The 26,894-nt window shown below is 38.0% G+C and overlaps 1 protein-coding gene and 1 long non-coding RNA gene across 3 annotated transcripts in view; both read left to right on the top strand.

Moving 5' to 3' along the window:
- PDE3B (phosphodiesterase 3B) overlaps nucleotides 1–16,420 on the top strand; it is a 178,663-nt gene extending 162,243 nt beyond the window's left edge. For both annotated transcript variants that reach the window (XM_033404443.2, XM_012536521.3), the window contains 4 exons: nucleotides 5,561–5,764; nucleotides 8,300–8,461; nucleotides 11,990–12,245; nucleotides 13,454–16,420. In XM_033404443.2, the coding sequence (XP_033260334.1) occupies nucleotides 5,561–5,764; nucleotides 8,300–8,461; nucleotides 11,990–12,245; nucleotides 13,454–13,668 (837 nt within the window). In that variant the 3' untranslated portion in view covers nucleotides 13,669–16,420. The remainder of the gene's footprint in view (nucleotides 1–5,560; nucleotides 5,765–8,299; nucleotides 8,462–11,989; nucleotides 12,246–13,453) is intronic.
- The window catches only part of LOC125965222 (uncharacterized), a 420,463-nt gene extending 393,910 nt beyond the window's left edge, over nucleotides 1–26,553 (top strand). The window contains exon 2 of the long non-coding RNA XR_007478871.1: nucleotides 25,164–26,553. This is a non-coding gene — a long non-coding RNA (uncharacterized LOC125965222). The remainder of the gene's footprint in view (nucleotides 1–25,163) is intronic.
- The last annotated feature ends 341 nt before the right edge of the window (nucleotides 26,554–26,894 follow it).

The raw sequence follows: 26,894 nt of genomic DNA, 5'->3' as shown, positions 1-26,894 counted from the left end.
ATTTGGAAAGTTTTCTACTGAATCAGATATCATGTAGACAGAAATTATTTACTATTCTATTCCACCCTCTGCTTTCATTCTCTGTTTATTAGCTTTGAGTATAGGTGAGTCAGACTTGTTTATTACCTCTTCTTCAAGGATATTACAAGTTAGTGAATTCTAGTGTTACTTGTCTTGCATGCAGATAATTGAAAACAATGACACATGAATGTAATTTATATAAGTTGTATACTCAAAACTGTTGTCCTGATCAAAATACAAACATGAAGTCTGGACACAATCAGTATTTCTAAATTATGTTATTTCTAAATTCTCTATGTTATTTCTAAATTCTCATTGTTAAGGACTGCCAAGAGATGAAGCAATGGAAAGGGCTGGACTGGAAAGGAAATTGATCAGAGTTCAGCTATGAAAAAGTGTAGCCTTTTACCTAGTCTCCTTGCTTACTTCCTGCTCCCCTTCAGTCTGGTTTCAACACATAGCAGCCAGAGTGGCCCTGTTTAAACGTGCATTACATCACTCTCTGTTCCAAGCCCTCACTCCTAGTAAAAGACAGTCATTACAGTGGCTCTGAAGGCCCTACACGATTTAGCCCCCAGTAATTCTCCTTTTTAAATTCACTCAGATCTAGCCTCACTGGCCTCCTTGCTGTTTCCTTCCATGTGCTGGCACACTCCCTTTCTAAGAACCTGGTCAGTTTCTGTTCTCTCTGCCCAGAGTGCTCTTTCCCCAGACATATATTGGGTTAGCCAACAAGTTCATTTGCGTTTTTCCATAACATCTTACAAAAAACCCTAACGACGTTTTTGGCCAACCCATTATATAGCTCACTTTGTCACTTCCTTCCACCTGAAATTTCAAAAGCCCCTCCCTGGCACTCATTATGTTCCTCCCCTGATCATAACAATGGTCATTCAGCATACTGTGTATTTTGCTTGTGTATTTTGTTTATTCCATGCCTCTCAGAGGAGTATAAGTTTCCAAGAGGGCAGGGATTTTTATCTCTTTTATTCCCTAATACCTAGAATGGTGCCTAGCAGACAGAAGGCATTCAGTAAAAATTTGTTGAATGTTGAAGGATCCCTAACTTCTTTGCTCTGCAGGACCGCTAAGCTTGTCTGAAATACACTCCATTGTTCCCAAAGTGATGAAATTCTTGAGACCTTCTTCAGCTAGTGCCTGTGAGATAAGGACTCTTTTGTGAAAGCCTGAGGCCTAACCTGTTTATTAGGTAATAAAGCAGTCTCTCTCATCTTAGGAAGCTCAATAGGTCTAATCAGGCCATAAATAGTGAAAGATATTATTGCTCTGGTGTATGATAAAAAGGGACAATAGTGTATACCACCACCAACTGGATCAAGCGTTCTTCATTCTCATGGTAAGAGAAGTGTGTGGGAAGACTCAGGAGGATGATTTTGAATCCTTGCCACGAGAGAAAGGGAAACATTTAGTCAGCTTTATCCTGGAGGGATGTCAGTATTGAAATTCTAAGAGATTTCTGAGCTATTTCCAAATGAAGAGTTGGCTGAAAGACGGAGATTAGTGACTGAGATGTTAGAGTTTGTAGAATATTTTGATTTGGGGTAAAAGTAAACAAAACTTTGAGAATGGTAGATCTGAGACAGTCATCAATGTTTGTCCTCCCAAATATAGATCAAGATGGTGACTAAACAAGTACATTTTTCTCCTTTTCCTCCTGATCAAAATATTAGTAAGGGATGAAGCTCATTACAACAGAGAGGAGTTGGCGGGAGGATATTATCACCAGTAGGTTAAAGAGTTTCATACTGTTTCTGGAAAATGAAAAACATGTGGGCAAATATTACGAGATTAAAGTATACTAGAAGGGGGCTTCCCTGGTGGCACAGTGGTTGAGAGTCCGCCTGCCGATGCAGGGGACACGGGTTCGTGCCCTGGTCCGGGAGGATCCCACATGCCGTGGAGCGGCTAGGCCCGTGAGCCATGGCCGCTGAGCCTGCGTGTCCGGAGCCTGTGCTCCGCAACAGGAGAGGCCACAACAGCGAGAGGCCCGCGTACCACAAAAAAAAAAAAAAAAAAAAAAGTATACTAGAAGGGAGCTGAGGCCTAAGTGGAACCCTAGAGACTCCTGATGCAATTTGCCTTTGTCTGCTCTACACACACACGCCTCCCACATAACACACACCAAACACCTTTAAGCAAAGCTACTGTATTTACTGCATTTACTTCCAGGCAGAAAACACATCTCTTAGATATTGAAGAAAATGGCCAGGAGAGATTTAATACTCCAGAGTAAATCCTTCTCATTTTTGAAATCACACTGGTAATTCTAAAGCAAAACCTGCTAGGTAAACAGGCCCCATCCATGTTTACAGGATTCCTACTCATCCTTCCCAATTAAAGAGACTCAGCAATAAAACATACACAAGGCTATTCAATGCATACTATGAATATTATTGAACAAAACAGGCAAAAAAAATATTCTGCCCCCATGGAACTTACATTCTAGTAAAGCAAGAAAAAACAAATAAGTGTGTGTGTGTAAAAGACAGAGAGATGATTATGACATAAGTGCTAGGAAAAAAGTAAAACGGGAAGAGATAGTGCTGGCATAAAAGGATTATTTTCATGTTAGAGTTCTGTATCCAGCTAAGCTACAGTTGAGTGTTAAGAGCAAAATAAAGAGTCTCAGGTATGCAAAGATTTTTAAAAATCATGTTCCATCCATCCTATCTGAGAAAGTTACATAAAAATGTGTTTTAGCAAAACAAGGGTGATAACTAAGACAAAGGGCCTTAGAAGATAATGGGATTACCAGAAATTTTAGAACCAAGAATTTGAGAGTAAAGGAATCCCCAGATGACACCTGTTCATCAAGACTATTTCTTTAAAGAGAAGTACTTCTTTATAAAAAAGTAGCTTCATTGTTTTCTACTGCACCTAATTTGTTTACTGCTTCTATTGGATTCTTTTTTAAGTTAGGAATATTATTTTTTTAATGAAAACAGCCTTTCTTAATCCAAGATTTTTCATTCAGAAAAATTAAAATACCTTCTTTTAATCTTACGACTATGACCTAGAGATTTTTGTTTCCTCCTTTTTCTTGTGTTTCAAAAGGAGACATTTGTTCAGATTTGTCATAGTCTTCCTGTTTGATCAAAGTCTTTATGTCTGATGGGTTTTTGTTAAGATTAATTACGTCAGAGTTTATATTAAACCCCTTTTCAAATCTTTTTGATTCAGAGAGGGTAAAAGTAAACTTTATGATCAACTAATTTGCTTTGCCATGTTAGAGAAGTATTTGCTTGTGGAGATAAGGATGGGATCCATAACTAGAGAAAGCAGGTAGCAAGTTGCTTTAGCAAAATTCAGAGGATGTTAGTTACTGCAGCTCTAAATTAGGGGGGAAACTGTCTTCCTTTTCTAGTTGTCATGGCGCTCTCAGTAAAAGCCAGCTGAGGCTTCATTATCTGTTTTACCTGGAATGTTCTCCTCACAGAGTTTAAGCTTGGCTTGTTGCTCTATGTGCAAGCTTCCAGTATTCTTCTAAAGCAGAATTTGCCTCCTTACTGCTCCATGATTCTTGCCTCCACTCAGCCATGAGGTAGAGAGTTGACTGGGGTCCAGCAGGGGACTCCTTCTACTTACTCTCCAGGTGGGTTTTTCCTTCTTATGCAATGACTTAGATGGCCTTTCCTCAATCCATTCCCACTTTTACCATGTCTTTAAAGCTTCCAGTATAGTGATTATTTCTAGATTCTAATATTGACTCAGATTTCTTTTGGTCCCCATTTTATATTTCTTTGGTAAGGTCAAAGGGTAATTTGGATGCTGCAGGAATTCTGAATTACTAATTTTTTTTTTTTTACTGATCTCACTAGCTGAGAGTTTAAGTCAGCTAGCTTTACAGGACACTCATTATACATTGTAATTTATTGAGCTGGGAGTTTGATTACTTCTTCATGAACAAAGCTATTCTGGTAATTTATCAGTCTTTATTAGATTTAAGCATGAATTAGTTAAATCACAATTAAATGCAAGTTGACCCCTTAGGAAGTCTTTGAAGTTTCACATGTATGTTTCAATTTGATACGTATATTGTAATATGATTACCACCATAGCGATAGCTAACACCTCCATCACATCACATAATTAACTTTGTGTGTGTGGTAAGGACATTTAAGATCTAGTCTCTTAGCAGTTTTTTATTATATAATACAGTATTGTTAATTATAATCACAATGCTGTACACTAGATCCCCAGAACTTGTCTTCAAACTGCACATTTGTACCCTTAGACCACCATCTCCCAATTCCCCCACCCTCTGGTAACAACCTAGTTCTGCTGTATCTAGAGTTCAGTCTCAGATTATTTGTAAGTGATATCATACAGTATTTGTCTTTCACCGACTTATCTCACTTAGCATAATGTTCTCAAGGTCCACCCATGGCAGGATTTCCTTCTTTTTCACGGCTAAAAAATATTGCATTGTGTCTATATATATTACATCTTCTTTATTCATCCATTGGTGGACACAGATTGTTTCCAGCCTTTTTATGACTCACTGCAAAGTTTAAATCATATCATTGCTAACATAAAAATAAATGATGTAAAAAAAAATCAAATGGTATGTATCTATGCTTAAATCTAGACTATAGCTAATTTTCACAAATATGTAAAACAATCTAATTAGGCTCAGAATATGCATCTTAACTGAGATTGCGCAGTATTTTTATCTGTCCTTTTCCATTAGACAGGAAGCTCTATGAAAATAGGGACGTTTTAATTTTTATACTCAGCCGTTAGCACTGGCTATGAGAATTCTTTTAATAATTACTATGCTTATTTAATAATTTTAAAAATTGCTTGCTTGTTAGAGGTGGAAGAAGCTTTAAAAATTCTATATAGTCCAGTGGTTTTTAAAATCTGTATTCCCAAATCCTAGACTACTGAGGTAGTACCTCAGGGTCTTCCACTAGAGTGAAGTGGAAAAAAAGTGAATAAACCTACACCACTTGAACCAGAGAATTTGTGCTTTTACCTGCTTGATACTTCTCTGACTCCCAGGCACTGTGTCAGTTGGGAGTATAGGATGTGCCCTTCTCATATTTGTGGGTCTCTGACTCACCACGCACAGTATTCCAGGTTCCTCTCCTTCATGCTTTAGTCAGCATGTTCATTCCATGCTGGCTAAAGAACAGTAATATATCCCTAAACCTGCTCTCTCTGTCCCTAATGACTTTATTAACAGAAGCTTTATCTGAGAAGGTTCACTGATTTAATGAAGTTGACCTCAGATATCCACTTTACATCTCTTGGTAGGCAGCGTGGTGTCTGCAAAGATGAACTTTGGAGACAAATTACCCTTTTGCTTACTAGCTGTGAATGCTGGAAAGGTGTACCTTATCCTCTTTGCACTTGTCTACTCATTTATAAAATTATCAACCCTTCTTTACAGGTACTAACATGCCTGGCATGTAGTAGGTACTCATTGTATTCTTCCAACCTGATCCTAACTCTGTTTATTATTAAAGTTCAGTATCTTTGAGATGCCTGCCTCATTTTTCTTATTCCTTTTTAGGCAGTTTTGTACAACGACAGATCTGTTCTGGAAAATCATCACGCTGCATCAGCCTGGAATCTGTATCTTTCTCGTCCAGAGTACAACTTCCTTCTTAATCTTGATAATGTGCAATTCAAGCGCTTTCGTTTTTTAGTCATTGAAGCAATCCTTGCCACAGATCTTAAAAAGCATTTTGATTTCCTTGCTGAATTCAATGCCAAGGTTTGTTATGCAAATTAATTCCTGGTTTCAAAAGCAGAAATTATTGTCAGTGTTACTGACAAAAGTTATTTTTTTGTTTTGTTTTAAATTTTGAGAGTTTATTTGATCAAAAGCTGATTTGAATCAGGCCGCATCCAGTCTAACAGAAAGGAGCTCCAAGGACCAGTATAAAATGAAAGACTTTTATAGGCACAAGGGGACAGGAAGTTATACTGGGCAAAAAAGCGGGTTGGTAATTGAAAAGTTACTTTTCTTTGGGGGATGGCCAGGTTCTATCAGTCAGATTACCTACCTGATTAGGCCATTCCAAAAGGTATTTTTTTAACATTAAGTTAGAATAAATCTGAAGTCATGAAGTCATGATAAGTCTGACATAATACAATATATATGCCAATTTTTTTAAAAATTATAACATGTCCAAAAATACTATTGCTTGCTACATTTCCAATTATGTCAATTGAAGCTTTTAGGGACAGATTTGAGAATGTTGTGCACAGTGCCAAGTAAGGCATTTTATAAAGTTAAAGATGTGTTTCTAAGAAGCCAGTTATGCCTACTTTGCTTCACCTGTTTCCCTTTATATTATTAAGTGTTTAACTGGCTGGTGTGGGTCTGGAGAAGTACGTGAGAATAAGGCACTCATTGAACTACTGTTTATTGGGATTGCCCACTGCATGCAATCGTCCTAGTGAAGAATAAGGAAGGAGCAGATGGAAGTCCCTGTCCTCACTGAGCTCACATTCACTGTGGAATTGAGAATCACTGCCCTTGTGTGATGGTACTAAGGGAGCCCGTTCTATCCCTCAGAAGTTGGGGTGAAAAAATGTTGAGAACCACTGCTTTAGATTCCTGAGGGAAGGATGCCCCACCTTCTGCAGGCAGGAAATCGTTTTCTTGATAACATTTGTGCCCTAAAGGAAGGAGTACCTTCAGGGCAGAGGAACAGGTATCAAAGGAGTACTAGATTCAACCTCCTGGAAGGAGACCTATATATGTCACTGTTGTGATATTGATAAAATGTTTATAAAAATCAGCAAGAAATTTGAAATTTCTTTAAACTTATTTCATCGCTGTGTAGCTCTATTAACTTTTTATTTAATAAAAATTCACTTAAGTGCTTAAGTCAGAGTAAATAGAAGTTTTTATAGGTGAAAGATTATCTAGCCCAAAACTTTTGAATCTGTGTTCCTCAGAGATTTCTATTCTGTAGTCTCTCAGAAAAATGTCACATGAGTGGGGCTCTAGACTACACAATTTCTTTCTTTTCTTTCTTTTTTTTTTTGGCCATGGGGCGAGGCTTGCGGATCTTAGTTCCCGACCAGAGGTTGAACCCGGGCCACGGCAGTGAAAGTGCAGACTCCTAACCACTGGACAGCCAGGGAATTCCCTAGACTACACAATTTCAATCTAAAGAGCTCGCCTTTCTTTTAACTGTTTTCTGTAGTGGTGGTCTACATAAGAGTTCCTTTAACAAAAGGGGTGGATGCCAGGGAGTCCCCTGGTGGTCCAGTGGTTAGGACTCAGGGCTTTCTTGGCCGTGGCCCTGCTTCAGTCCCTGGTGGGGGGGAACTAAGATCCTGCAAGCTATGCAGCACAGCCAAAAAAAAGAAAAAAGAGGGGGGTAGATGCCAAAAAAAAAATCTACCATCACAATAAAGTTCCAAAGCCACTGATCTGGCCTATTCACTTTATTTCTTACAAGAGGAAATTTGAGTTCTTGAAAGGCATGTTAATTTGCCTGATAACTAGCATTTATTTAAATAACAATGTTAGCATTTACTATGAACTGTGAATTTTTCTTTGTTAATCCTCATGGCAATATGGCTAGATTGATATTTTTCCTGTTTTATAGATGAAGAAGGGTGGACTCAAGGAGCTTAAGTAATTTTTCCAGCATTATGCAATGAATTAGTAAATCATTCTGAGTCAGGATTTAAAACCATAGAGATTAGCTTCTAAGACTTGTGTTCTTTCAGCTATATAGCATGTTGTCTTTTACAGTTAGATCCTTAAGTGTTCCTTTTTGAGACAGAAATAGTTATAATTCTTATATGATTTGGTTTTGCATATACATATATATTTTATATTATATCATATTATATACGAATGTGTTAATATACACAAATTACAATTTTCTCTGGTAATCACAAATATTGAAACCCATGGTTTGTTGTTCTGCTTGTACAGTGCTCTACTTCCATTGAAACAAAACCGTAAATGACACTTCAAAGGGAAATTTAACCCATAGAGGTACATGTTATGGCACAAACCAATTAAAAGAAGCATTTATTGAAATTCCTTCCTGTCCTTTGGACAGGAAACAGTTTTAAGACAATTTGGTAAAAACAAAAAACTGGGGAATTCCCTGGCAGTCCAGTGGTTAGGACTCCACGCTTTCACTGCCGAGGGCGTGGTTTCAAACCCTGGTTGGGGAACTAAGATACCACAGGCCGTGCAGTGTGGCCAAAAAACCCCCCCCCAACAAAAAACTCCTGTGCCCTCAGCACCTAAAATAATTCTGTTTTTCCAAACTAGGCCAATGATGTAAACAGTAATGGTATAGAATGGAGTAATGAAAATGATCGCCTGTTAGTATGCCAGGTGTGCATCAAACTGGCAGACATAAATGGCCCAACAAAAGTTCGAGACTTGCATTTGAAATGGACAGAAGGCATTGTCAATGAATTTTATGAGCAGGTAAGTTGAAACATTAGATTGGTGGGACTTTTAGATTGGTGGACTTTTCTGCCATCTGAAGACACTACCCTTTGAGTTTGGATAGCTACATTAAATGCTTGAAATGAGTTGCTTTAACCAAAAATGGGTTGCATTTGCTCTGGTCTTAATATTTTCTCAGCTCCTTTGCCTTTGTTTCTAAAATTTAAAAACAGGGAGTTCCCTGGTGGTCCAGCGGTAAAGAACCTGCCTTACAACGCAGGGGACGTGGGTTTGATCCCTAGTCAGGGAACTAAAATCCCACATGCCACAGGGCAACTAAGCCTACACGCCACAACTACTGAGCTCGTGCACCTCAACTAGAGAGAGAAAACCCACACACTACAACCAGAAAGAAGCTCACACGCCACAACGAAAGATCCCGCATGCCTCAACGAAGATCCCATGTGCCACAACTAAAGACCCAACGCAGCCAAAAATTTAAAAAATAACAATAAATAAATTAATCTTTAAATTTTAAAAACAAAAATAGTTTATTGCCAATCTGGAGTGGGTTGAATGTACTCCAGTCTAGAGCTAAGGAAAGACTACATATTGATTCCAAGGTCCCTTTCAATCCTGAAAACCTATAGCCTAGGATAATTTATTTCCAGAAGAAGTTGTTTAATTGATTCAGGGTATATTTAGATTGTATTTTTAAAGTATCAACCCATTTTCAACTCTGCTATAGAAAGACTGCCTTAGATACATCAACTACGTAAAAGTCCTGGCAAAGGGTAAGAAATTAGCACTAGAAATGGGGACAAAGTAGATATTTAGTGGCTTTCAAGTTTCAAAAATATAAACATGCTCTTTTCTCATATGTTTTTAATCTTGTCTTTAAAATAATCCTACCACTTTGCAGTCTTTACCACTTTTCTGTCCAATCTTGAGGCTCCCTACAATGTAGAAAAATACTGATTTCCCCAGAAGCCTAATATTTCATTATCTCCAAAATAACAAATACATCCTCTTGACTGGAACTGCATTCCTTGGGAATCCTTACTAGACCTACTAATCAGGAAAGATCAAGATGTTTACCAAGTGAGACTTCTGTGACAGGGCTTTCTTTACCAAGAGTTGCTACTCTAGTAGGAATGATGAAGGTGAGCCTATAAACTGCACACTTATCCGTTATACCTTGTCACACCCAGATTGTATTGAATGACCAGTAAATGTAGTGTCTTTCACCCACCTTAGCTGAACATCCCTGTACAATAGTTATACTCTGCTGTTTACAAGTCAACAAAATACCATACTGTGTAATCATGAAAATAGATTAGTAAAATCTTAACAATAATCTTAGAATACTTTTCACTGATACATTTGAACTAAATTATATGTAATTTGGGGTAATAAATGGTTATAAATATTTACCCTAATTTGTAGACTGCAGTATGTATAGTAATGTTTGCATATTCCCATCCTCATTCTCAAAGATAATTGAAGACTGCCTCAGGCTTCAGTTCAGGTTCACAAAAGAATTTTATGCTAAGGAAAATGCTGTCTTTATATTATCTGTACAAACAGTGGTAATAAGAAAGTGGTCGTATATGCCAATTTTAGAAAACCCACTAATTCAGTGAAAGAACATTAGAAAATTTCATTTAGACCCATTTTATGATATATTTTTAAAGTATAGAGAATTAATTCTTATTAAACAAACTTGGAAGCCATGCCTGAGGTTGAATCCTGGCTCCTCTTTCTTCCTTGCCAGCAATGTGACCTCAGGTAAGTTCTGTGCCTCAGTTTCCTCATTGAGAAAATAGGAATATTGATGGTACCTACCTTATAAGGTTGTGTGAGGATTAAATGAATTAATTTATGTAAAGTTCTTAGAACAGTTCCTGACACATAAGTGCTCAATAAACTATTATAATTCCAGATCACTAAAAACAATATAATATTTCAGACAGTTTCACTTAATCTTTCTATTCATTATTCTTATGTCAAAGGAGAAAAATGCCATCTGATAATCCTACCACACAGTGGTCATGAAGGTTAAATGTACTAACCTATAGGAAAGTCAACCCTCATCAAAACCATCAGAATTCCTTCTCAGTCTTGTTCTGCTATTCAACCTTCTTCAGATATGGATGCAAATTTCTAACCTGGCCCAACCTTTTACCTTTTTATTACCTTAGTTATTCTATCTTTATGTATACTCCTATAGCCATTATGTGCCATGGGCTTAGAAAAGCCTAGCTCCTATTTAAAAGTCAAATGTATGAAACTGTAGAATCCTGTGGATAAACCCACCTGGATATTTTTTGTAAATATTAATAATTTTCATCCTCACAGAAGATAAAGCCATATAAGATTTTTAATCATGGGACAGTGAATCATGGGACAGTTTCTGGTTGTCTCCTTAGGGCTCTGTTGGCTCAGCACAGATAGACACTGCCTGCTTGCAGAACTTGTGCACTGTGGAGAGTATTCACCCTCCACCAGTTCAGACAGTAGGCACTAAAGTGTTAATAGTACCATTTGGGGACCGCTCAGCCCTGTGCTCGACATTTTATATAATATTGCTTTTCATCCTATAGCAACCCTGTAGATTATTATTCACATCTTACACATGAATTGGGCATAGAGCTTGCCCAGCACCACACAGGTAGTAGGTGGCAAAAGCAGGTTTTGAAACCACATCTGTCTGATCTCCAGTTGTGCTCTCCAGAACCCTAGGGACCACAAGTGGGAGGGTATCACAGGGCAGGCAGCTGGGGTGAACCCTCACCTCAACCACAATAGCTCTACTTTTGTCTGTTTTACATATTGAGTTTTCTGATTTAGATTCATTAAAGGGTTCTGCTGTTAGAAAAAGAAGGGAGGGCATTGGAAAGCATTTGCAAAATTCAACTCTGTACTTCTGAGGTACAACTACAACAAAAATGATTCCATTATATCATCTCCCCATAGGAGAAAGAGGATCTATATTTGATATTATAGAATTTTGGTAATTTATATAGAATTTATATATTCTATTAATATAATTTTGGTTTGTTAGCAAATTTGCTGTATTTATTTATTTATTTATTTTTGCGGTATGTTGGCCTCTCACTGTTGTGGCCTCTCCCGTTGCGGAGCACAGGCTCTGGACGCGCAGGCTCAGCGGCCATGGCTCATGGGCCCAGCCGCTCCGCGGCATGTGGGATCTTCCCAGACCGGGGCACGAACCCGTGTCCCCTGCATCGGCAGGAGGACTCTCAACCACTGCGCCACCAGGGAAGCCCTGCTGAATTTATTTTAAAAGATGTATATTTTTTTTGCTACCTGAATATCAACCGTACTGGTTGACTGGGGGTGTGAGAATAAAGTCTTGTTAAGGATTTCTCAAATAGTAGAGAAATTCTTTGAGTTGGAATGACAGAGTAATTTCACTGATACTTCTTTGTAAAAATTATTTTGAGTTAGACTGTGCTTATTAAAAAACCTCAAGATAATTTTAACAAAGCTCAGTGGTTGTTCTTTCAACAGTTAAATGTATACTTTTCTTTTTAATATGATCAGGGAGATGAAGAAGCAAATCTTGGTTTGCCCATCAGTCCCTTCATGGATCGTTCTTCTCCTCAACTAGCAAAACTCCAGGAATCTTTTATCACTCACATAGTGGGTCCCCTGTGTAACTCCTATGACGCTGCTGGTTTGCTACCGGGTCAGTGGATAGAAGCAGAAGAGGATGATGATACTGAAAGTTGTTATGATGAAGAAGATGGTGAAGAATTAGATACAGAGGATGAAGAAATAGAAGACAACCTAAATCCTAGTAAGATATAAGGATACTGTCATTTCTTTAATGTTATTTATTACCTGCAAATGTCCATTTAATTTGGATTTGTTTTTAAGATACAGATTCAGTAGTTATATCTTAAGTAAGTACTATCTAAATGTTCAGCCTGAATAGTCTCCTTTTGAGTAACTACTGCTTGGGTACCACGCAAATGCTGTCACACAACAAGCATTCTTAGTTAAAGTAGCATCTCTGGAAGTGCTGTCCTCCAGCCAGTGCACTTCAGCAGTCTCTACCTGTGCACACATGATGGGGCTGTCGCCAAATCTGAACTTACGTGAGCTGGCTGGTCCTAGTGGCTAGTCCTCCTTTGCCTAACCCCTCTTCACACCACCCTCCCCTGTTAACATGCCCTTCATACAGACTTGGGAAATAGTTCATTCAACACAGTTGGGAGAGGAGGAAAATACACATTATCTGACTCTAAGAGGAAAACCAAGTTTTGTGGCATTATGGCTTTGAACTACCAAACCGTAATGCATAGTTTTTCTATATAAATCAGTGAGTATAAATGGAAGATGAAAAAGACATTTGTCATCTTTGTAACTAAAAATGAAATCAGTTATTTGCTCTTTAAAGTAGGATTTAAATTATATCTAGCTAATTTTTTTGTTTCCCAAGCATGCTATAAATCAGAACAGATAAGACAGCTTGAAACAAGATAACAAAGTACTACCCCCACCCTACCTTGTATTCAGGAGTAGCATAGTGAAGAGTAATCTTAAGGCATTTTGGCATTACCATCTGATGTCATCTTGGGAAAGTTGATTGGCTTCTAAAAATTATTTGTACTCACCAAAATTTTGATAATTGTGTTTAATTCAATACATTAAAAAAAATCCCTAAAAAGGATGGTTTTTAACTTTGCATTGTTATTTATCATCAGTACCATCCTCCCTTCTCCTTGAAACTCCCACCCCACCCCATCTTCCCTAATTCCCTCTCTTCTTTATTTTTATCCAGTAACACTTAACACCATCTAACACACAAGTGTCTTGCTTCTTTGCTTATCTTGGTTTTCCCACTAGAAAGAGAGCCCCATGGTGCAAGGATTATTTTAATCTTATTATAACTATAACCCCAGTGCTTAGATAAATGCCTGGAATGTATCAAGCACTCAGATACTTATTGAATGATTGAATCATATTGCTATGATTAGAATACACATGTGTTAAATTTCACAGAACCACAAAGAAGGAAAGGCAGACGGCGAATATTTTGTCAGCTAATGCACCATCTCACCGAAAACCACAAGATATGGAAGGAAATCATAGAGGAAGAAGAGAAATATAAAGCTGATGGGAATAAACTACAGGTGGAGAATTCTTCCTTACCTCAAGGAGATGAGATTCAGGTCATTGAAGAAGCAGATGAAGAGGAAGAGAGACAGTTGGAATAAAAGAAAAGGCATATTGAAGAAGCCCTGAGGGCCGTGCTCAGTGCCGACGTCATTGCCTAGTGCTCACCACGCTGGCTTGGAACCGACTGCACCTAGGTGGACAGGCGCTAACACTGTGAGAGGATCCCTGCTGTGCCGGCAGTTTCCCACTCCCATGCACTTTCACCACACGGACTAAAAGTATCCTTGGAGCTTGGTTTCAGTTGACTTGTGTTGCCAAGCCCTTACTTAATGCCTTTACTGGTGTATAAATATTAATACTTTGTCATAATACTGCTTTGCTGGCTAGAAGGCTCTTATTTTTCATGAGGGGGGAGCTATAACTAAAAACTCAAGTGACTCACTTTAGTTTCCTAAGTGGCCAGAACCTTTTCCTTTCTTGAAGACAGGATTAAAAAACAACAACAAAAAATGGGAATTCCCTGGCGGTCCAGTGGTTAGGACTCGGAACTTTCACTGCCATGAATCCCTAGTAGAGTTCAATTCCTCATCAGGGAACTAAGATCCTGCAAGCTGAGCAGCACAGCTGAAAAAAAACCCAAAAACAAAACGCCACCAAAAAACATGATTCATATTGTACTTCCAAATGTGTCTTTTATGTCTTTGAATGTTTGGGGGGGAAATGTCTGTGCCTATCTATAAAAAAGAAATCCAGCGTTGCCTTTCTGAGGGATCTGTTCAATGCAGTATACCGTTCAGTGCTGTTCTCCAGCTAGGTTTATCCATGAAGGACTGAGTAACCTTTGTTATATTTAACAAAATCCAGGTGCATCAATTTTTGATGCTTTTTACTGTTTTTTTTTTTAATCTACTATGTGTGTGTTCTTTCTGCTCAGAGCATTCAGGTTTGCCGTGGACATCAGAAGTCTGAATTCCAGTCTTACTGACTTTATATCCCATGGTTGAATTTTAAAGCTGTTTAGGTTTAACAATGAAGGAATTTTATTCTTTAGTCAAAACTGTTCTTATTTTAACTCTTGCTCAGGATTAGTATTTTTAAACATTTATTTTAATATAAACACAGCACAGATTTGTCAGAAGAAAAAAAAATGTCCTAATATCAATGTTAACCTTTTATGAAATGAGCATTATTCTCTCTTCTTAAATTTGAGACTAATTAAAGCCAAGGAAAAGGAGATGTCTGTCTTTCGCCTTAATACAAAAATCAAATGCAATTAATCCTATCAAAGATAAAGAACAAATGAAATAGCATGAGCTCTAAAGGTCACATACATTGAATAAATAATTGAATATGTGCTTAATCTTTAGATCCATATCTTGGGTGTTGTGTGTTACTGTAAAACTGATGCTCATCTTTCTGTTAGTTTCCTTCTGCCTTGAGACTACATGAAATGACCTATGACTACTCAATACTTCTAGAGCTCAACTGCAAGTCTAGTTTCTGAGATAAAGTAAATGGTGGGAGTACTTATTTAATTTTTATATTTTAAAAACCTAAATATTTTAGTAAATCATTTTACACAAAAGCACACTAAGATAATTACAAAGAAAATGGGCCATATTTACAATGTTTATAAACTTGTTAGGGTCCAGATATATACCCTAGTTGTGAAAATTTTTTTGAAGATATAAAATGCAGCCAGAATGACAGCAAGACGGTAGACAATATTTTCCATTATTTTTGGAGACTGTATTATATTTTGGATCTGTGCAGCTCTTATGAAGCTTTTTCAGTTTTCCAAGGTAATTCTTTTTTAAATTAATTTTTACTGTATAGTTGATTTACAATGTTGTGTTATAGTTTCTGCTGTACAGCAAAGTGAATCAGTTATACATATACATATACCCACTCTTTTAGATTCTGTTCCCATATAGTTCATTACAGAGTATTGAGTAGACTTCCCTATGCAAGGTAATTCCTTTAAAATATGATGTCAGCAGGCAATTTCTTACCTACCTAGATTATTTAGCTTATCTGAAAGATATCAATTAAAGATCTACATAAGTGTTGAAAGTTTTGATCCTGTATAGTATCATAATATTTAATGAATCACTAAGCTTTATTTATTAGATACGGTGAGTGCTAGCTCCTTCCTACTACTTTTGCTACCATTGCCACATCACTGTAAACTGGCCTCTCATTACTGAGTGATAAAATTTTAACTAATTTATTGAGTTTGCCCTTATAATGTCTATATCCTGTGCTTGTCGTTCTGAGTACATTTTACATCCTGCAGAAGTATATTTCTGCTATTGCAAACTACATATATATATATAAATTCACACACATGCATGTGTGCATAATGACTCAAATTTCCTTACTTTCTATTTTATTAAAATTTTGTATTGGGTTGTTTAGTGTATATTTTTATTTTCTCAAAAGAAGCATGTTTTTATTCTGTTAAAAATGCTATTACTGAAAATTCACTTAAGTAATTTAACCCTGAAATTATTTAGCCTTTACAAAATAATTGGCATATATTAAAATAACCCAAACACTAAAAAGTATTCTTGCTGAAACTTAAATTCATAAATTGTAAGAAATGAATGTGAGTGTATGTTAAGTATAAACAGTACTATTAGATGGAATCTTACTTGAGAAATTGTGGAAAGTCATATTGCAGATCCTATTTTGGTTATTACTGAATCAGATTAATTTTCTAATTAGAATCATTTTCATCATGAATTTGCTGTTGTTTTAAGTCACTGGTCTTAGAAATAATCTTGTAGTGCTATAATATCTGTGTGCTTACTGACATTTTTCTCCATAAAAGTCTACTTTTTAAAGTTATTTCATGATTTGAAGGCTGTTTCCTGCTATTCTCACTCTGCTGGTGCTGTTGGATTTTTCTACTTATTTTTACAAGAATCCTAGGAATTCTGGCACTGCTTAGGTTTCTGTCTATATTGCATGATCTCATAGGAACAACCTTCACAATAGAGACGAATAGAATGAACTCTGGTTTCTTCACTGTAATTGCCAAGCCAGTCAGCAGCTCTAGAGGGTGTGTGGGCATGACTGGTATATGGAGCAGGAATGAAAGCTTCCCAGAGACTTTAATGCTGAGAACTGAAGACTTAATGAGTCAGCTTGGAGATGATGGCTTGTGGCCAGAGAATAACAGCATGTGTAGAGGCCAGGAGAAAAAGCATCCCACCTTGGAGGAGCCGAAAGAGATTTAGGATGGCTGAAACTTAGAGTGCAAAAAGAGGGGATGGTAGAGAGAGAGTGGTTAATGAAGGGACTTGTAAAGCATGACATGCCACTTAACTTTATTCCAAAAGGAAATGAGGAAAAATTGAAAGAGTTTTAATATGAAAGTGACATAATTAGATTCACATTTTATGAGGATCATTCAAATAACGTATCATGTTGAGTGGAAGAGTAAGATTAGACATGGGGAGACCTCAGTGCTCTAGGATAGATTGTAGGACAACAGGAAAGTGAACGGACTTGAGATTTAAGGTATACAATAGAATCATTTTACCCTGATTAACTGGGTATGGTGGTAAGAAAGAGATGATGACCTTTCACAGCCTCACCTGGGAAGCTTCCTAAACCTGATGTGCAGGCCACAAACCAGACCAATCTAATCAGAATGTGGAAAAGAGGGTGGAAGTTGGGTATCAGCATTTTGCAAAAGTCCCTTGAGATTCCAGTGAGCATCCAAGGTTGAGAACCAATGTATTAGAAGTCCCTGAGGGGCAGGCATGAGTGAGGGCCACGCAGACTGCCTTACTCTGCCTCCCACTCCACCCTCCATCACCTACTCCTCAGGTGCCTCCTCCCTGTCTTAGGGCTGCTGCTGAAGCTCCAGTCAGGCCACGCCCCTTACCTGCTTTCCCCTATATTTGCTGTCCCCTCCCTGTTGATGGCCCTAATGGATTCTGCAGGTTAAACATTCACAGCCGGGAATTCCCTAGTGGTCCAGTGGCTGCCTTTCCATTGCAGGGGGCAGGGGTTCGATCCCTGGTGGGGAATCCCACAAGCCCCATGGTGCAGCCAGAAAAAAACAAACAACCTTCACAGCCATGTCTAGCTGCCCTGAGATTAGCCTGTCAGACAATGGCAGAAACCGCTCTTACTCCTGATTCTAATGGAATAATTTACAGTAAATGGTCTCCCTTCCCCCACCAAGGAGCCCAGTCTCCTTAGACAAATGGAGGTGAGCAAGGGCTGCCTCTAATGGGATGCAGGAGCAGAAATGAGCTGTCCAAATGGAGTGGCTGTCACAGCAGCTGCTGTATTAAGTGAGAGACACTGAAGGCTTCAAATCCTTCTTGTAAACTAACCACTCCTGGTGAGAGATGCAGCCAAGAGTCGTACAGAACCCAGGCTACAGGCTCCAGGGTGGGATTTCCAATTAGAAAGGGCCCCAGGGGAGGTGACTAGGGGGTGGGGGTCCCCCTCTTCCCTGTTGACTTCCTACATCCTTCTTCCTCCTCCCCTTCTTCCCACCCCTTCACACCCTCACCCCTGCTCTGCCCTCATGTTTGAAAGGATTCCTTGGAGCCTTATTCCTACTCACTTTAAGAGAGAAGTTCCGTTCCAAACCCTTGCTCTGGGCTCAGCTAAGATTAAGATGCCTGATACCACCTGGCACTGGTGCCTTCCTGGGAACCACGACTCTGAGGACTCACTGATCAAGGAACATTTTCCATGCCCATAAACTGTTCCATCAAGAGAGATGCTGCTCAGCATTGATTATCCATTATTAATTCCCTCATTCAATAAATATTTATTTTCAACACAAACAAGGTGAATCCCATGTTTCTTCTACAAGTTGTGTACAGCCCAGCAGCAGAGAGAAATATGTGCACATGGCGGGACACTCACTGGAGCTGTAGCTCAGATGCCACAGAGGTGGCACTGACAAGATCTCCTTGTCAGTATGCTCAAGTTCATGTTCATTTGGTCACTGGTGACCATATAAGTTGCAGTATGCAAGGAGGAGACTTCTGGAAGGAAAGAGAATTAGACTGTGGCCATTCCCCTGGTTGATGTTAACTAGACTTATTGTGGTGATCATTTTGCACTATATACAAATAGCTAATCATCGTGTTGTACACGTGAAACTAATTAATATATCAATTATATCTATTAAAAAAAAACCTTAGTAAGTGGTGAGGGGAGACCAGCATGGTAGACACAGACACTTTTCGCCTACAGCTAATTTCTAGACTCCACCTGCTGGCAGACATAGGACACTCCTCAACGTACTGCTAACACTGTGTACACTGATTCAGAAATGGGCGGGACAGAGCTTGCCTGTGAAGGTCCCCCAATGCCTACAGTTGAGCTTGGCAGGACAAAGGTAGATAGTAATACCTGCAATGCCTTAACCTTCTGAAGACAACACTAAGACAATTTAAGGATTGAATGGGAGGTAGAAGATAGGTTTGATGGCCTACCTCCCCTTTCTCGGAAAATTTCTATCTCCATGTGGTTTAGACGACCTTGTTGGAACCACAAGGGTCTGACCCACCCCTCAGGCCAGAGTTGATTGATCCAAGAATTTACACTGAACCCAAGTTCCAACCCATAGACTAAGCTTAGTCCGCCACATTCCTCCTCAAGAATTTGAACTAGTAAACTAAGAAACCAAGATTAAGAACCACACTATCAGATAGTAGAGATATTGGACTTAAAAGGTCATTACAATGGATCAAATTTTTGTGTTCCCCCAAGTTCATATGTTGAAACCTAATCCCCAATGTGACAGTGTTTGGAGGTGGGGCCTTTGGTTGGTAATTAGGCCAAGAGGGCAGTTATGCAAGGGAGGATTAACATTAGAAATTGAATAATGGGAAATTCCCTGGCGGTCCAGTGGTTAGGACTCAGCGCTTTCAATGCCCTGGGCCCAGGTTCAATCCCTGGTCAGAGAACTCAGGTCTCATAAGCCACATGGCACACCCCCAAAAAAATTTTTTTGATTAATGTAATTAAACACATTAACCAATTAAAGGAGAAAAAAAGAATTATTATCTCAATGGATGCAAAAAATAATAAAAGTCACTCATTTAAGAAACAAAAGAGGAATGAAAGAAGGATGGATGCATGGGAGGGAAAAAAAGAGATAAACCTAGAATATAGGGAACTTAGGTTTGTGGGGTATGCACAAAAGAAATAACAGTCAATGACATATTTAACGATGAAATGTTAGTCATTCCCTTAAACAGACAAGAATGCTCACTATTATCACTTTTCATCAACATGCTACTGGAGGTTCTAACCAGAGTGGTAAGAAATAAAAGCCATAATAATTGGAAAGGGAGAAACAAAATGGTCGTTATTTATAGACGATATTATTGTCTAATGGAAAATCCCAAAGAATTGAGAAAAAGAATTATATTTTTCAAAATAGAAAGTTTAGCACTATTGTCATATGCTATCAATACACAAATTTCTACTGCATTTTCAGAGAACAGCATCAAATTCTGCTGTCACCAATTTTAGCTTAGAAATGATCCCCAAGTTCAGGGTCCCAGGCACACTTTAATTCTCTTCAGTCTTCACACATAGTCAAAATTCCCTGCTGGGGGCTCCCTGCTTGTTTTTAAAGGAAAGTTTTTAAAGAGGATATTCACAGTTAAACGTCATCAGGAAGACAGACAGTGTAAGTGCCATCCAGTTGCTAACACTTTGTCTCAGTCTATTTTCCCTTAATAGCCCTTTCAATACTATCAGCCTAAATGAAGACAAAGAAGATCCAAAAAGATATAAAATATCCACCACTAGAAGAGTTAGTATGATTCATTGCATTTAAGTTCAAATTACTGCTTTTGGAAAAGGATAAATGGAGAAGGGCTGGTTTAATCAGCCCTCTAATGATAATAGCCCTGGAAGCTGTTGTCAATTACCTATGTTTCTCTGGTTAAGAAAAAGAAAAAAGGCAAAGGGTGTCATAAATTGCATTCGTCAGAATATACTGTCTGCATCCACCCCATTCTGAAATAGCCAGATAAAATAAATGGAACATTGGTAAATTAGAAGTCCAGAAAAGAGTGGTAAGAGCCAAATCAGATAAAGAACGTATAACTACCCTGAACTTGGTGTTTATTTTTCCCATCTAGGACTTTACACTTTTACTACATAAGTATGTTTCTATTACAAACATATGCACTTTTTAAACTTTAAATAAACAGCACCATACTTCACACCTTCTTTGCAAGTTTCTTCTTGCAAAAAATTTTTTAGGCTTATTCATGTTTACATGTGTAGCTCTATTTCATTCATTTAAATTTCTGAATTGTATTACATTGTACTTATCCATTTCCTCTTGAGGGACATTTAAAGATTTTTTAATATATGCTATTGTAATAAACATTGAACTTAAAGGGAAATTTTAAAACATACAAATCCTATGACCCATCTTCAGAGCTTTTGACTTAGTAGGTCAAAGACAACCATATAAAAACCACCACTACCACCTGTGATTCTAATGTTCACGTCAGTTTTTCAACCATTGAAGGTTGACCCCATCTCCACTCACCACCTCTCTCCCTACACCACTTTACAATTAAGTCCCTGGAAGTTTACAAAGTCCCTAGAAGTTTGGACATGCTCAAGGTCAGAGAAAGATTCATGGATTTTGCAGCCATCATGTGCTAAACTTTAGATAGGTCCTGTGGATATAAAATAATAAAGAAGACAGAAAAAACCCTGCCTTGAGCTTATCATCTAGACCAGCGCTTTTCAAACTTTTATGTGCATATGAATCACCTGGGGATCTTAAGGCATAGATGCTGATTCACAAATCTAGGTGGGCCTGAGATTCTGCATTACTAATCAGCTCCCAGGTAATGCTGCTGGCCCATGGACCAGACTTTGCATGGCAAGGAGTGAACAGCTTCAAGGCTGAGACTAGAATGCAGGTTTCCTGACTCTGATAACCTGAAGCCAGGGTCTGATTCCCTAAGCAGCTCCCCAAAGACAAATTTACTGGTTACCTGAGAGTGAATATTCTGCAAGCGTTTGATGGAATTCCTTTCAAGATGAAAATTAAGGAAACAAAAAGAGAAATAAATTTAAAAAAAGAACCTATGATATTTTAGCCTGGAGAAGCAAAGACTCACAGGGGAACCCAAGTGAAAGCTTTCTTTCAATGTCTGAAGTGGGGGCCACATATTTAAATACCTACAAGACCAGATAGAACATTCAAATTAATGTGGACTTCGTGTAGTACACATGTATATATCATGTAAAAAGCCACAACTCAGCTCTAATTGTTTTTTGCTAGTCAAAAGGCCAGCCCAGCATTTATGGAATATCATATTTTTTAAAAAGAAAAGCTGAAAATATGGATTTTACAAGAAATTTAGATTGTTTTTAAATGTTAACTTTTATTTTTTAAATTAAACCTAAATATTCTGGAACCAATACCTACGTGGGAGTGTGGTTTCCCCCATATCACCAACGAGCAATTCTCCGACAGCAACTGGGTGTCCTACAAGTCAACTCCATTCTGACACTATTTACCCAGAGATAGCATCAGATTCCACAAGGGCTCAGTCCCACAAGACGGCCCCCACTCAAATACCAGCCTCAAGTCCATGTTGTTCTGACCAACTGGCTGTAAATCAGAGGCTCCTGCTACCCTCTCTTTGGGTTCAATTAATTTGCTAAACCAGCTCACAGAATTTAGAAAATCAATTTACTCACCAGATGAGTGGTTTATGACCGAGGATATTAAAGCACAGGAATCAACAGCCAGATGAAGAGATTCACAGGGTGAGGCTGAGAACAAAGAAACTTCAGTCCTCTTGGAGTTTGGAGCCCAGCACGGCGGCACGTAGAGGCATTCTGCTTCACCAACCTGGAAGCTCTCTGAAACCCCTCCTTTTGGATTTTAATGATGGCTTCACTACACAGGCATGGTTGATTAAATCCTTAGGCATTGGTGATTAATTCAACCTCCAGAACTTTTCTTCTCCTCCTGGGTAATCAGGGAGTGGGGCTGAAAGTTCCAACCCTCTAATCAAGGTGGTTCCCCTGATAACCAGCCCCATCCTTACTTACTTTCCAAAATCACCTCATTAACATAAACCCAACTGTTGTGGAAAAAGGCTTGTTACGAATAACAAGGCACCCATTTCACTTCTATGGCTCTGAAGCATTTTTTCAGGAATTGAGGACAACAGACAAAATACTGTAACAAAACATGCTCCATTGGTCTTACAGTTTAGGAAACTCCCAAGGGTTTGGGAACTGTGAGCCAGGAACTGTGGATGAAGACCAAATATACTTATTGTGAATTTTTATGAGTCAGGAATTTAGAAATGGCTTGTCTGAGCAGTTCTAGCTCAGGATCTCTCTCATGAGGTCACAATCTGATGCTAGCTGGGTCTGCAGTCATCTTAAGGTTTGAGAAGAATCTACTTCCAAGGTGGCTCACTCACGTGGTTGGCAAGTTGATCCGGGCAACTGGTGGGAGGCCTCACTTTCTCTCCATGTGGGCCTCTCCACAGGACTGCTTGAGTGTCATCATGACATGGTGACAGGTTTCCCCAGTCAGGGAGACCAAGGTGAAAAGCTGCAATGTTTTTAGACAAGCCTTAGAATTCACGCACCACCACTTTCATCGCATGCTATTCATTATACAAACTAGCTGTGATTAACAAGTTTGTGTGTACCAGGTGAGGATAATTAAGGGTATTTTTGGAGGCTGGCTATCACAGGCTGTATGTTGCTTTTCCTTGTTTTTGTTTTGTTTTGTTTAGCGTGATTTATCCTGGAGATCTCTCCATATCGCTACATAGAAAATTCCTGACTCTTTAGAAAGCTGTAAAATATTCTATGGCAGAATATACTATTCCTCTATTGATAGATATGTATTGTTACATTGACTTTTTTGCTTCGTTTTGCTATTAGAAATAACACATCAGAGAATAATAACCTGGTACTTATGTCTCTTCATAAGTGTTCAAGTGTATCTGCAGGAGAAATTCCTAAGAATTAGAACTGTTCAGTCAAAAGGTGAATACATCTATTATTTGATAGATAATGCCAAATTCCCTTCCGTAGGAAATGTGTGTAAATTTGTACTTTCATCACCCATGTATGAAAGTGCATGTTTCAGCACAACCTTCTCAATAGTGATTACAGGCAAGTTCTAGGATTTTTGCCAATACAATAGATGAGATATGTTATCTTAGTAAAGTTTACATGTGCATTTCTTTTTTTGATTAAGGTTTAGTTATCTTTTTAGATGTTTACAATGTGGTGTATGTTATGTGAACTGTCATAACTGGACTTTTGACCAATGTTTTCTAATGCATTATTAAGACTTTTTCTCCTGTGTTCTTGTATTAAGGAGATTAGCCATTTGTTTGCAATAAGATTTGCATATTTCTTCCCAGGTTGTTTCCACTTATAGTGTTGTTTGCCTTGTAGAGGATTTATGTTGTTTTTATGTTGTGTTTCATGTTTCTATAGTATATCCTGCAATAGAATATTGTACAGCTATATAAAGAATAAGGAAGTTTTCTATGTAGCAATATAGAGAGATCTCCAGGATAAATCATATTAAACAAAACAAAAAAAGAGTTTACAGAATGTAAACAAAGAATCTTAAAATTTGTATGGAGACACAAAAGACCCCGAATAGCCAAAGCAGTTTTTAGGGTAAAAAAATGGAGCTGGAGGAATCAGACTCCCTGACTTCAGACTATACTACAAAGCTACAGTAATCAAGACAATATGGTATTGGCACAAAAACAGAAATATAGATCAATGGAACAGTATAGAAAGCCCAGAGATAAACCCATGAACCTAAGGTCAACTAATCTATAATAAAGGAGGCAAGGATATACAATGGAGAAAAGACAGTCTCTTCAATAAGTGGTGCTGGGAAAACTGGACAGCTACATGTAAAAGAATGAAATTAGAACACTCCCTAACACCATACACAAAAATAAACTCAAAATGGATTTGAGACCTAAATGTAAGACTGGACACCATAAAACTCTTAGAGGAAAATATAGGAAGAACACTCTTTGACATAAATCACAGCAAGATCTTTTTTTGATCCACCTCCTACAGTAATGGAAATAAAAACAATAAACAAATGGGACCTAATGAAACTTCAAAGCTTTTGCACAGCAAAGGAAACTACAAACAAGACGAAAAGACAACCCTCAGAATGGGAGAAAATATTTGCAAACGAATCAATGGACAAAGGATTAATCACCAAAATATATAAACAGCTCATGCAGCTCAATATTAAAAAAACAAACAACCCAATCCAAAAATGGGCAGACATTTCTAAACAGACATTTAGAAATGTCTAAATAGACATTTCTCCAAAGAAGACATACAGATGGCCAAGATGCACATGAAAAGCTGCTCAACATCACTGATTATTAAGAGAAATGCAAATCAAAACTACGAGGTATCACCTCACAGCAGTTAGAATGGGCATCATCAGAAAATCTACAAGCAACAAATGCTGGAGAGGGTGTGGAGAAAAGGGAACCCTCTTGCACTGTTGGTGGGAATGTAAATTGATACAGCCACTATGGAGAACAGTATGGAGGTTCCTCAAAAAACTAAAAATAGAATTACCACATGACCCAGCCATCCCACTACTGGGCATATACCCAGAGAAAACCATAATTCAAAAAGACACATGCACCCCAATGTTCATTGCAGCACTATTTACAATAGCCAGGTCATGGAAGCAACCTAAATGCCCATTGACAGATGAATAAAGAAGATGTGGTACATATATACAATGGAGTATTACTCAGCCATAAAAAGGAACGAAATTGGGTCAGTTGTTGAGACGTGGATGGATCTAGAGACAGTCATACAGAATGAAGTAAGTCAGAAAGAGAAAAACAAATATTGTATATTAACACATATATGTGGAACCTAGAAAAATGGTACAGATGAACCAGTTTGCAGGGCAGAAACAGACACAGATGTAGAGATCAAGCGTATGGACACCAAGGGGGGAAAGTGGCGGGGGGGGGTGGGGGGGGGTGGGATGAATTGGGAGATTGGGATTGACATATATACACTAACATGTATAAAATGGATAACTAATAAGAACCTGCTGTATAAAAAAAATAAAATAAAATTCAAAAATTCAAAACAAAAAAGAATGTAAACAAAGGACGTTGCAGCCATTCAACCTTTAGCCACTGCAGCAGTTTGCCCTCACCCGCACAGCGCACCCTGAGGGGGTTCAGGATGGAGAGAAAACAGGATACTGGCCATAGATAGTTAACGTACATGTCAAAGGAAGAATTTAAATAAGCCCAGACTCTTGCATCTTCTCATACACAGAAAAGTGCTAAATTCATTAACTTGGGATGTCTGGTTTTTCCTTAATTAGCAGTAATATTGATATTTTGATGTTCGACCTTTTTTTTTTTTTTTTTTTTTTTTTTGCAAAAACTCCTATATATCCTGACTCCTCCCTTAGGATGTATCCCAGGCTTAAATCCTCATAATGTCCCTAAATAAAGCATAATCCTCAACTTTTAGTTGTGCATTTTTTTTCAGTCGACAGTAGTATATCAAGGCATATGCTATGAGATATGGGTTCAAATTTTTAACTGGTTTCAAATAACTGAAAAGAATTCCCAATACCATTTATTAAAAGTTCCATCTTTGTTCCACAGACTTGATGTTCTTCTATGTATTTGAATTTATTTCTGACTTTCTTTTCAATTCTATTTGTCGGTCTGTTCATGCCATTATTACAATATTTTAATTATTCAAATTCTATACTATATTTCAATACCTGATGGGGCTAAAACCCCCATACAGCTATTTGTTTGTGGCTATTCTTTTACTTTTCATGTAAATTTTAGAAACAGCTTGTCTGGTCTTATGGGGAAAAATACCTGATCTCATTAAATTCATACCTTAGCCAAGGGAGAACCAACATCTTTGTGTTGTCTTCTTATCCAAGGACATATCTGTCCATTTGTCAAAGTCTCCTTTTGGCTCTGTAGGGGAGCAGAATTTGCCACCCTAAAATATGTCTCTACAGCATATTGCTTTAGGCTGGTTATTTTCTGAGAAAAGGCAGACTTTACATGTTATTTAATTTTTGTTTGATTTTCTGTTACTCTCTGTCAATTAAATTCTTAGATCAGCCAGAGGAACTTTGAAATGAAGAGGAAAATTTCTTCCTCCTCTACAGCTCCTTCAAGAATGTTTTAATGTTTTCCCCACTCATCTATTTCTATTGATTTTGTAAAAAGGTACTTTCTCTTCCATGTATCTAATGGTTGCTGTACATATAATAACTATT

Source organism: Orcinus orca, chromosome 8 (assembly GCF_937001465.1).
Source record: "Orcinus orca chromosome 8, mOrcOrc1.1, whole genome shotgun sequence".
Lineage (NCBI taxonomy): Eukaryota > Metazoa > Chordata > Mammalia > Artiodactyla > Delphinidae > Orcinus > Orcinus orca.
The sequence above is the reverse complement of the archived record's forward strand: the minus strand, read 5'-3'. Positions and strand labels throughout refer to the sequence as shown.